This window comes from Anolis carolinensis, chromosome 6 (assembly GCF_035594765.1).
Source record: "Anolis carolinensis isolate JA03-04 chromosome 6, rAnoCar3.1.pri, whole genome shotgun sequence".
In the NCBI taxonomy this organism is placed as follows: Eukaryota; Metazoa; Chordata; class Lepidosauria; order Squamata; family Dactyloidae; genus Anolis; species Anolis carolinensis.
In genome coordinates this window covers 100791248-100804194 of record NC_085846.1, presented here as the reverse complement: position 1 = coordinate 100804194, position 12947 = coordinate 100791248, and the positions used below count along the sequence as shown (strand labels likewise).

General features: G+C 35.4%; 1 protein-coding gene across 9 annotated transcripts in view; it reads left to right on the top strand.

The window, feature by feature from the left end:
- The window catches only part of mpp7 (MAGUK p55 scaffold protein 7), an 84508-nt gene extending 77370 nt beyond the window's left edge, over window positions 1–7138 (top strand). For 8 of the 9 annotated variants that reach the window (XM_062983815.1, XM_016994271.2, XM_062983821.1 and 5 more), the window contains 5 exons: window positions 295–375; window positions 1451–1544; window positions 1970–2078; window positions 2535–2678; window positions 4154–7138. In XM_062983815.1, the coding sequence (XP_062839885.1) occupies window positions 295–375; window positions 1451–1544; window positions 1970–2078; window positions 2535–2678; window positions 4154–4333 (608 nt within the window). In that variant the 3' untranslated portion in view covers window positions 4334–7138. The remainder of the gene's footprint in view (window positions 1–294; window positions 376–1450; window positions 1545–1969; window positions 2079–2534; window positions 2679–4153) is intronic. The other variant, XM_062983818.1, reaches the window with a different exon arrangement.
- Window positions 7139–12947: the final 5809 nt, after the last annotated feature.

The window sequence follows — 12947 nt, the reverse complement described above, 5'->3', positions numbered from 1 at the left end:
TCTCCAAGGTTTAGATTGAAGTTTGATTCTTCTTTGACAAAATATGCTTAGACTGTTCATTTATTTCATAGACGGCATAGTGCTAAAGTTTCTGAAGTTCATAGCTCACATAAATTCAAATCTTTGGCAATTTTCTACATAGTGAATACTGGATTGGCGTAGTGAATACTCATGCTGTTGGTGATGTTCCAGTACAAATGTTTTTCTGGTCTTATGTCTCTGGTTCAGCCTTTTTGGTATCTCATCATAAGTAATCAAAGAAGAATAATAGACTAAATTCTGCTTAAATTTCAGGTCCTGTAGGTGTAGGACTAAATGAGCTGAAACGGAAATTGCTAATCAGTGATACTCAGCATTACGGTGTGACAGTGCCACGTAAGAAAAGCCTTCTTTGAAAATGCTTCCTATATCAGTGAAGTTTTGCATAATATAAAATTGTGACATGCAAAGCAGTTTTAAATGCCTTCAGTGTTACTTACGTTTTAATTAAGAGTTTAAATAAATGCTCTTTCATCAACATTTTTTCCTCAGCATAAATGTGACATCACTCTTTATGCTGCTACATTTGATACCTTGTATTTTGGAAGCTGAAATAATTATTTTAAATATCTCTAGGAGATCAGGATATTAAACATGTAGAATAGTAGTCTATCGAGTGGGTGGAATAGAGATGTACAACTTGTGCCAAAACTAGCATAGACAGCAGGAATTTGTTGCCTCCTGGACAGAATTAGAATGGCCCAGTGAATGAAAAACTATGGGAGTATAGTACTTCTGTGTGCTCTGAAGAGAATATAAAGATTAAATAAGCCACTGCCACTGCCCTGAGATATAAGCAGACACAGCTTCATCATGCCTTGCCTATAAGCAGATAAAATCCTTCATCCATCCCAACTGTTATTGCTGTGGCCTCGGAGGGAGAGAAAAAGAAGCAGGCAAGAGCTCCAGCATTCCTAGGCCCAACAACAGATGAACCCCCCCCCCCCCTCATCCCAAATGCCAATGACCTGTTCTCAGAGGGTAATACTGAGAAACTGGCACAGCTTCATTGTTCTCAGTCCCAGGAGCAGATGAAGGACCCTCCACTCATCCCAGCTGTCATTGAGAAACAGAGGCAAGATCCGCTGGACATAATAATCTCCCACACCCCTATTTCATTTCTATCGTGTCTTAATGAGGTTGTAAGTTTGAGAAACAGAACTTATAAAGCACAATGTGAAGTGATAGCACTATATAAATAAATAAAAATACTAAATAATAACATCAATACAAGCCCACTCCTGATCTCCTGAAATGGAGGAGAGAGTTCTGATTGTTAGTTTCCCCCCCATGATTTTTTGTGGGTTGAGTATCATCTATTTGTGTATTGCTCTGTATGTTTAATGTCCAATTGGATTCTTTTGTTCCTCTTTATTTGTAACATTTTAAAAATTCTCTCCAATGATACCAGATACAACACGACCAAGAAGAAATCAAGAAAGTGATGGTGTTGAGTACACTTTTATTTCAAAGCACCTCTTTGAAACAGATGTACAGAACAACAAGTATGTGGAAACAGGAGCTCGTGTGATTTTGATGTTTTGTCATTTATAGATTTACTTCACAGCAATATGGTTCTTATTCTGATTTAAAGATTATTAAAATAATAAATGAAAAATTGATTTTTAAAAATAAGTGCAACAGATACTTTGAATCATGCTGTCAGCTTTCAGTAGTTTCTATTGTTTAGCTTATCCTCTGTCCTGTTGTACTATGTTGCATTAGTTTAGAGGAGGAGGATAAACTGCATTAGTAAATTCCTTCTCTCTCAGAGTTTTTGTTCGGTATAAGTGTAATAAAAACAGAATTGCCATTTTTAAAAGATAATAAAGTTTTTTTAAAAACCTGTGGTAGAACTGATATTTATGTAGTTTTATTTTAGAGAGCATTCTGTAAATGTAACAGGAATAATATCTGTTTTCTGTTACAGGTTTATTGAATATGGAGAGTATAAAAACAATTACTATGGTACCAGCATAGACTCAGTTAGATCTGTTCTGGCTAAAAATAAAGTATGTTTGTTGGATGTTCAACCACATGTAAGTAAGCAAAATATTTTTTCAGTTTCCTATTTTTAATCCAATGTTGATTTAAATTGCCTGGTTACAATTTTATGGGAGAAATAATTGCATGCTAGTTTTAAATTAAGTAATATTGTGCCATCATTGTATATAACTGCACTTTACAAGTAAAAAATATCCCAACAAAATAGTTCTCTGCCTTCAAATTTATAATCTAAAGAGGTCACAACCAAATATTACTAAAGTGAAAATGCAGACTTCAGTGTAAAAATCTTCATGTATGGCACATACGAAACATTTGTTTTTGCAGGCTTAATCTAAAATGTGCACGTCCCTATTTAGTTTTAGCATTTTGAATGAGGGAGAACAATAGCTTCGTAGCAGTTAAAAGGGGGAGTCTGCCAGATTTCATGTCTTTTTCAAAAGAAACATATATTAAAACAAGTCTTTTGTAACCTAGCATTTTCTCTCCAGACAGTGAAGCATTTAAGGACACTAGAATTTAAACCATTTGTCATATTTATAAAGCCTCCATCAATTGAGCGCTTGCGAGAAACAAGAAAAAATGCCAAGATTATTTCAAGCAAAGATGAAAGAGGTGCAGCCAAGCCTTTTCAAGTAAGTGACCTTTGCCTTTCTACAAATGTGAAAAGTGGCCATAATTATTATCAGTCAAAATGGCTACATGTCTTTGGATGTAAGAGCTTCATAATGCAGACAAAGTATGGAAAGCTGAATAAAGAAAGTTGATTTTTCTTTTTCCTCACTTTTTTGGCTTGAGAGGAGGAGGAGATTAACATTGCTTATATGGGAATTTTCCCTATTAGGCAGGACAAATTAAACCTCTATCCTACAGTGTTCTTCTCTGATCCATTGCAGTTGATGAGATAATCTTACTCATGTTATGAGTGAATCCCAAGACTTATCTGTATCAGATCTGGGTAAATCTGGCCTTTTGTTTTGCATCCATCTCTCCTGAGCCAGATGCTAAATAATGTACCAGGCCAATTAGCAGTGTGTATCGCTAAAAAGGGAAAACAAAATGGATGAAATAAGCATTGATACCAGATACCAGATTCATATTCAAAGTGATGGTATAGAAATCATTAAGGTGTGTCCTAGGAAATTAGCAAACTACTCTTGGAAAATCCCTTCAAAGATTGCAACTTACCATTTTTCTCCTGTAAATATTAGTCAAAGATTTCAGCTATGCACAGTGGGATTTTTTGTCTGAGATATCTTTTGTTATAAACTTTGTTTGTCTACAAATCCATCCATTTGAAATATTTAGATTAATGAGACTTTTCAAAACTGGTCTGTTGAGTGCATAAATAGTGTCTTAATTCAGAAAAGTGTAACGAAGCCTTACAAGTGTGCTTCTCTTAAGATTTTCTGTCTTAATTTTATATAATTAAATTCCATGTTTCCAAAAACATGACTATAAACCTACTGAATGAGCCCTAGTAAGACCCAGGAATCCAAAAGGAATGATTCTTTGGATTCGTACCAGATTTCCAAAAATACAGACTGTGTTCTAGTAAATCCCTTGCTAATAGCAGGCAGAGTCTTAGGTAATGCATTTGGTCAGTACATCATTAATATAAACAGCTAAAAAACATTTTTCCAGTGCTTTTTTAACATACAGACATTTCTTTAATTATCAGTTAGTATCTCATGGTGCTGATATGCAGAGAAAGAAAATCTTGAAAGATAGGCAGTGTGTAAACAGTTACAGATGATGTGAAATTAAGGGGTATGTGAATTTTGTTATAAACAAACATATCTTTTATTCATTTTTAACGAACTAGTAGTTAAATGTAGACTTTAGTCTGAAGAGTTTCAGCAAAATAGAAGACATGTCCACTCATTCTTTGGGTAGGGGATACAGATTTCACCTATCTTTACACTTCATAAAATCAGCAAAGTCTCTAGAGCAGTTTTTTTGGGGGGGAGGGTGAGATATAGAATATTAGCAATTTCTCTTTGCTTAAACAGAATGTGTCCGTATATTTGAATTCAAGCTATTTCACTTGATTTCTTGTCACATGATTCCTTTGTTTTTACTGTTGACTGATTGCTTTTCTCCATTTTAGGAGGAAGACTTTCAAGAAATGATTAAATCTGCACAGATTATGGAAAGCCAATACAACCATCTTTTTGACAAAGTTATCGTGAATGATGACCTTACAACAGCTTATAACGAATTGAAAACAACCTTTGACAAACTGGAGAGAGAAGCATTTTGGGTTCCAGTCAGTTGGGTGCATTCATAACATTAAACAAATACAGGTTTCAGAATATTTTAATAAGGTACTTAGTTGGATCTAAATGAACATTTGTTGGTGTGAACCATTTCTAGCTTTGACAGACGGATGCATTTACAAACTTGGTGCAGTGGAATGTTGACCTTAACTTTTCTGTGTATAAATCTTCCTGTTGGAAATAGGATTTTGGAGGCAGAAGATCACAGTGAAGCCTTATTTTTACCAGGTTGAGTTAAATGCATCTTTAGTTCCAGTGATAGCATTAGTTATTTGTATTTCTCACAGGAAACATGATTTGAGTCAGAAGCTGATTAAAGGTCTGAGATCGGTGTTTGTACACATTTTAATAACCGAGGTTTAACACTGGAGGAGGTAAACATTTCTTTCACTAGAGTATAAGATTTTTTAAACTGAATTATGATCAATATGGGACTATGGGTGCAGGCGTGAAGGAATGTGAAGTGTTGACTTGTCTTCTACATTAAGGCTGACTTTGTCAAGCAAGCTTACGAACTTCAGCAAAAAATGCGCTTAGATTTTATCATTATCAGTAATATTCTCCATCCTGCTCACTCCTTTTGATAGGAGTAAAAAATGTAAGATGTCTTATTACTGTACCTTGGATTGGCAAGAAGTAAGTCTTATATAAAACACTAAGATGGCAGGTTAGAGGTATAGCCCTTGTATTAGAGAAAGTTGTTCAAATGGTTTTTTATTTATTTGACTGCTTTGTTGTTTAATATACACCTTTCTTAAACAGCCTTTGAGAAAACCCAGAATCTATTTTTAAAATTTTAAAAACTTGTAATTACACCATGTTGCTTATTCATTTTATACTAGACCACAAACAGTTGAAACCTCAAATTGTGTTCTCTGCAATGAAGAAGAACACCGTTGGAAGGGAAAAAAGCATGTTGATGCTTCTACATTTCCTCTGGATGCAAAGTATATTAGAAAATTTAAAAAGAGGGACATTTCTGTGCAAGTGAATACCGTATGTTTTACTGATAGCATGTAATGGTGATGCACCACAGCCTTGGCATGCAAACAGGAAGCTGGTTATTTTATTTTAACGTATAAAGAAGTTAGCTGTCTTATTTAAGGTTAAAAGAATTTAGTGAAACTATATATATTTATGGGAAGAAGTGAGAAGGGATATTAATTTTTTTGAATTTCTTGTCAGTGTGATCATTTATTAAACAGATCTGTAGGTGTCTGTGATTTGAAACATTGCCTTTATAAACTCAACATTCCTTGTAAATATTTTAGTTTAGATACAAATGAAACACCAGGCCTTTGCAAATGTAGCCTAAATAGATGGTTGGTTTTTTGGTTCACTGCATTTATGCTTTAAAATTATGTAATAATAATAATAATATTTTTATTATTTCTTACCCACCTCTCCTCGTGGTTTGAGGTAGTTTACAGAATAATTGAAACACATAAACATTGTAAAAATTACACAAATACACATATTAAAATGTATTTCTATAAAAGATACATATTTTATGTAATGCGAGGTACATGTCAACAACCCAAACATAGTCTCTTGGAGACATTTATGCTATTTTGATGCATCCTTTTAGCCTAGCACTGAACGTACACACAGTCATTTGGAGTGTCTCCGGTTTTACTAATTTCCTGAGGCAGCCATGTTAGTCTCTTGCTGCAAAACCAACAAAGTCTTGTGGCACTTTAAAAAAAACAAGCTCATTTATTATAGCATAAGTAGTTGTAGATAAAGACACATGCTATAATGATTTTTTTCATATTTACAGTTTTATCAGGACTCATACTGGTTTTATTCTTTTGCTGAATCAAACTTAGTTTTACTTCAGCTATATTTAATTGCATGAGAAATAATGGATCTGGAATAGTTTGCTTTTCAAATGTTCCATTTTTAAAATACAGTTTTGTATAAATCACTGTGGTTTTTCCTAATGGTCAGGTACTAAGTATCATTGATTTTCTGTAGATACAAGAGCCAGAACTTAACATTGCCTGGCCATCTACTAAGGTCTAAACTTTTGTATACAAGAGGATCCAAAGTGTTTCTTATGGATTATGTCTGCTTGTAAATGTTAATGTAAGAGTCTATTCTTATGAAATGTTAGTTGAGTTCAGGGTAACATTTGTCCTTTAGGTATCAAGTGTTACGGCAGCTCAGAAAATTTCTGGTATTAATGATATTGCTTCACCAGTGACTGCTGCCTAAAACAGAGCATTTTAACATTGTGGTCTTCCCAGCAATAATTGAGACTATTGTGTGTGTAACATTGCCTTGTTCTTCGTGTGGAAAATGATAATCACCATATTACAATCTTGAACGGAGTTGTCCAACTCTGTATTGACTTTAAACATCTTTGTTTTGATAAGATTACATTTGCCCCAATCCAGGGGCTCCTTGTTCATTGAGCTTTTCATATGCAAAAGCTATGTATTTTTTTCAGTGTAGTGGAATGCTCTATGCATGCACATTGGAACTGCTTGGCACCTTGGGGGATATATATTTATATATAGCATGGAATATTTACAAAGAACAAAGACGTGAAGTCAATTTTTGTCCTAAAGGTGAAACTCTCTTAAGTTTCATTTGTCTCTTGAAACTATACAGCATGATTTTGACAACTGTGTTCTCATGTTTTAACTACAGGTGACCTTATTGAATTGTTGTTGATGTTCTGTCATTGTAAAACAAATGTTAAACTTTTATACTGTTGGACTCAGAGCAATACTAGACATTTTCATGAATTCTATTACCGATGATGTGCCTGAAATACAACTTCATCTTCTATCAATAAATTATTGACATAATCTCTCTCTCAAAAATTTACTTTTGTAAAATGCATACACTTTATATGGAACACAAATTAGTCATCTTCATAAAAATGGTGAAGACTTAATACACTTACATGATTATTGTCACAGTCAGGTAAGAAGTGAAAGATGTCTCAACTAAAGCTTTTGTTGCAGGAATAAATGAAGCACAGTGATATCAAACCCTTCCACATTATGCCAGTCATCTGAACCCTAATGTGTACTATTTTTCATTATTTTCCACACTTGAATGCTGAGCAAAGTTTGAGGCCTAAAGCCAATGGCTAGTCCTTATCAGAGAGTCTACTGAATTAATGAAATTCACATAGGTGTTCTACCATTTAATAATTGACGTCTTTTGATTCAGACTGGCTGTTGGTTTTAAGGTAATGGACCCAGAAGGAATATATATGGATGCTAACTCAAAATTAACAGTGTGAATAAAACCATATAAATGTATGTGCTGGTTTTGGCCAACACACACTTTTTGCAGAAAGTTGGACTAGAATTTTCCTTTATTTTCTGGTTCTCAGTTTCTAAAACAGTTTTTTTTTAAACGTAGGTGATGCTAAAACTGTATCATGAATTTCCTCCTCAGTGTTTGGTTTTTAAACCAGGCAAAGTTTGAAAGTTTGTTAATTCTTGACTATTGTGCTATCTGCTGTACCAAAAGAGTTTTTGTGAAGAAAAGGCTTCCTTATCCCTCCCCCTTACTGGATTGCATTGACATAAGAACCCATTGAAATCAAAGGAACAAATTTGTCACATTGAAATCAAGGTGCATGCCATTCATCATATGCACAAAAGGTCACAATAATCAAAGTGATTAAAAATAAAGTTGTCATCCACCTCTTGTCCCAAGCAAGGAGGTTCTTTTCTGCAGCCATCTTAGGTTCATCTTTGGTGGCAATAAGGAAAATGGACAGATTGTTTTACAACTAAGGGAATTCAATAGATAATTTCAATTATTTTTCTTTTTGTTAAACTGCTGAATTACTCCGAATATTGGCTACCCAGAGTGTCTTTATTGGTTGTTCCATATACTACTTAAATTTGCTGCTTGAAAAGGTTTTTAAAAAACTTTTTAATAAGGATTCCAACTTAATATGTATGCTGCTTCAAAAAAATAATGGTTTACTGTCCTTTCAAATGCTTGTGTGTGCAGTCACACAAAACTTTTTTCCAGTTACAGCTTTCAGGAATGCTCATATTTTTGTTTCCTTGAAAGAAGTATCCCTACAAGAGTTTCTTTCTTGACTAATTGAAAGAGCATAGCATTTTTCTTCACAGCAGAGCAGTGAAGTTATAGACTGGCAAAGATGTATGTCTTACACAAGCAGAACATTCACACATCTCAGCAAACTTTGAATTTTATATTTTCAAACACAGTGCCTTTCCTTATGTTTCTGGCACTTGGGAGAATCTGATGAAACCAAGGTTGCAAGACATATTTCCAGTTTTAGATTACGATCAAATTTAGCAGGGATCAATAGTTGTTCTCTGAGTTTAAAAGGATTCCATAAAATCCTTGGCTGATAAAATGCAATTGAACATATTAGGAATTGAGCAATGTTTTCTGTAGATAACAAGTTAGACATCTGCTTTCTGTTTCTGCTCCTGCAAAAGAAGTAAGTTACAGAAAACTTCAAAGTATTAAATATTTTCCTTTTATAGGCAACTATTTGATGCCATAAAACAATGCACAATTGAAATACAGTACACATTTTAAAATAGAATTATAAAATACATTAAAACATTTAAAACAATACCTTCACTATTAACCACGCTATCCACAATCTGGGTCGTTCCAATAGTCATTGCACATAATTCCATATCCATCTATTGCACAACTTCTCCAAAGACTTGATCAAAAAGCTATGTTTTCACACACTTACGGAAGATCAGGAGGGAGGGGGCTGATCTAATATCTCTCAAGAGGGAACCCCACGTAGAGTGTGTTGCAGAAGTTTATTTAGGATGTAACTAGAACATGGACTACTGTGGCCAAGTCTGACTTCCCAAGCTACGGGCACAACTAGCGCACAAGTACTCTTCAATTTCTAGCTTAGCCACAAAATACTTGAATCACAGTTTTCTAAACTTGTTAACTATTATGTGGATGGGGATTTTGGAGTGATTTTAGCTACACAGACCCCACACAGGATGTAGCATGTAGTCATTCCAGGAAATGTTGAACTTCACAGATTTAAATAATTAAATCATTAAATTATTTACCATCTTAAGTTTTATCGGGGGGGGGGGGGGGTGAGAGAAAAATGCTACAGCAAGTCTATTGATTTTTACCACTGCTTTTTTATCCCAGCAAAGGTAAAATCTTTGAACAAAAAATGCCCAATACTGAGGCAGAGGGCAAGGGGAAGCCAAACAGGAAGAACATCCTTAGAATGTCAACTGCAGAACCCCATTTTTCTTCTCTTTGGAAAAATAGAAGTTCACTGAAGTCAGGAAATGCCCCATAGTACAAAACCGTTTGTCCTCTCTTGTACCCTGCTGTGTAATACACCGGAATTCTCACTCAAACCAGAAAAGATACACAGTTCATCCAATGCAATGCAATTGTTTAGTTTTGGTGCTGTTTCAGTTTAAATCCTAGTTCTGGGGACAGGATCCAAATAGGATGCATTTTGAGATTGCAGGTAGCTTGCTATATGTAGCAGAAGGAGTGGAAGAGAAACCCAGAAGAACTAATAATAACTTGCACTTTGCTCACCTCACAATGAATCATTGGCAATTCTCCCTATTCTTATCATTTTTAAAGATCTTTCTACTGGACTTTTCAACTTGTTTGCTCCTTTCTAATATTTCTCAAAACCCCAGCCTTTGTTATATTCTAGTTTAAAAGCCACCTGGATATTCCTTTTGTTAAACTATCCCAAAGCCTTTTTATATGCTTGTCTATAATGCATAAGACAGACTTTATGTCAGGAGGGCTTCAGAACACTTGTGCAGCTGGACATCTTTGCTTTTTTAAAAAAAATATATTGGGCAATTCTTTTGATATGAATGTAGCTATTAACAAAGGGTAAAATGTCTGTTGTCCTAAATGTTAGTGATCTGTTTTTCTAAGGTGATATTAATGTTTTAATGGTGCACTTACACCTGTATATTTATTATATTACACTTTATATCGAAGAGAAGCAAAGTGCAGCAGATGTATGTAGGGATATAAGTGAAAAGAAACACCAAGGTGGTGTCATAAATCATTGATACTCAAGCATTTTTTTCTCTTTTTATATATATGTATAGCTTCAAAGTACAACAGATGAGAATACGATCAAATAATCTTCAGGTATTTCTGTCAAATAATTTACATTACATTTTATAAAAATAACAAAAATAAAACAATGTTGGCAAATGTTTGTGGCAAGAAACTCTTCTATAACAAATCAAACTTCAACAAGACATTTTGTTTCTTGGACATTGGTGGCTTTTTGCTCATGGTCTTTGGAAAATCCGAGGCTCTCTTAGAGAGATGAATGATGCAAGGGCTTTAATATGGAAAATTAAGTCTGCATAAAGGTTCTTTCAATTTACTTTAAATGTAATGGCTGTCCCAAAGATTATCCTTGAATAGTAACTACAGAACTAAGTGGGCATGTATGCCAGGTAGTCATGCCTGCCACAGAATGAAAAGATACTGGTTTGGATCCAGAACGAAGGAAATGGTTGAAGTCCTGCCAGATGTTCCTCCTTGACCATGAATCATGATTTTATGAGCGAAGGGAGTCAGAGTTCAGGAATAACTGGAGGACGCAGACCTTTTGCTCTTATGGGTGGACTCGTTTTTTAAAAGAAACAGCAACCTTTAAATCCAATCTAATTTAATTCATTCTAAGCCTCTGGTTTTCAGGCAATAGTATGCTAAAGTGGTTTGCATCAAAATGATACACAGGCCCTATCATCAAGCTTCTAAATTAAAAAATCAAGGCACAGAAGGGGGGCAAACAATTGGGAAGGAGAGAAGAGGGAGTTTGTAAAAGGCAGATTGACATGATGAATTTTCTCCAAGAATAGATGCGACATTAGGCCACAGCTTAGAAAAATAACATTTTTGTACTAGAGCACCCAGAATCCCCTTGTTAGCACAGCTTTGTCGGGTTGCAATTCAGGGGGTTAACAGGTCAAACAATTTCCCCTATATTTTTCTGTTGCCAGATTGGTCCCATTCCTGTTATAGTATTGTTCCTGAAAGGAAGAAGATACTCAGGGACCCAAATTAGAGCCCTCCTCCAACTTCTCTCTCCTGAAACAGGGTCTTCACTTGAAAAACTTTTTAAAAATCATGTCAGAAGTGACTTGCAAGTCGCTACTAGTGTGACAGAATTGGCCTTCTACGGAGAGATGTTGCCCAGATGTGTTGCTGGGAGGCTTCGCTCATGTTCCCGCAAGCTGATAGACAGAAGCTCCATCTTGCGGATTCGAACCGGCAACCCAACTTTCAGGTCAGCAGTTCACAAGGGTTTAACCCATTGTGCCACCACAGCTCCTACTTTAAAAGCTGAAACCAACACAATGTTTCCTGTAGCTGTGACTAATGTTGAGCTTACTCCCAAGAGGACAGTTCATAAAACTTGAGTGATCTGCACTCTCAATGGACTGGTTTTCTCTGATGGAGTTAAAAGATGGAGCAATAATTACTTCTTTTAGTCCAGCTTCTAATGCAAAGATGGTGGCTGCAAATGCAGCTGTTTTATGTGTTTTCTTCTGTGCTGCGCACATACAAGCTTCCCCACTTCTTAGAAATTTAATTAAATGCAACCACAGCTAACAGGTCTCTGAAAATAACAGCACACATTTTCTGTGTGGCTATTCAGAGGAGAACTGACCTAATTTTGGCCCCGGGGCATGTTGTATTGGTATAACTGTTTTAAAATAGGCATCTTTGTCATACATAGCATTGGTGGCCAAGTTGAGTCATGATTTATGTCTGCTGAAAGAACGCTTTGAGCTTGCAAAACTTGACAGCAGATTCCTTCAAACTTGGTAAGATTTACACAACTTTAGACGTTCTGTCTGAATCAGTGTCTTGCTGTAAATCCTAAAAGCTATTTATCAGCAACCATAGACAATATCCTCTCTGAAGAGAAAAGTACACTTTATCCAAGGTAAGCCCACAAATGTCCAAGCTTGTTTTCAATTGAGCATTAGGATATATATATATATATATATATATATATATATATATATATATACACACACACACACACACACACACACACACACACACACACACACACACACACACACAATGCTATTCCAGTAAGTTTTCTTCTTTGAAACAATGTTTATAATACCCTATTGCAGAGGTGTGGAGACTATGGTTTTTAGTCAAGTTCTGTATAAACTCCACATTATCCTATCTGTTTTGCAAGCATTATCCACTTCTGGCTTTGTGGTCACTCACTTGGAGATGTGACCTCAGCTGATTTTGGCTGAGGTCCTTTCTTCAGAAGGTTCAATCAAAATAATGCAGACCTCACTTAGAAGAAAGGTTCCACATCCCCCTCCTGCAAGAGGATTTTCCGTCTTGCCTTTGACCTCCTTGTCCTGAAAGCACACCTGACACTTCGTCAAACTGAAATAGGCAAGGAACTATTACTTACTGGTAAGTACTTTTTTCAGTGTTACCTTTACCCAGAGTTTTTAATTTAACACATGAACTGATAATTTCCAGCTACTATCTGACTTTTGCAGCTGGAACTACATACATGGCAGAGTAAAGTGGTAGAGGCAGCCTACTACAAACCATTATGAATTCTTTAACTATGCTTCCTGCAAAGGGGCT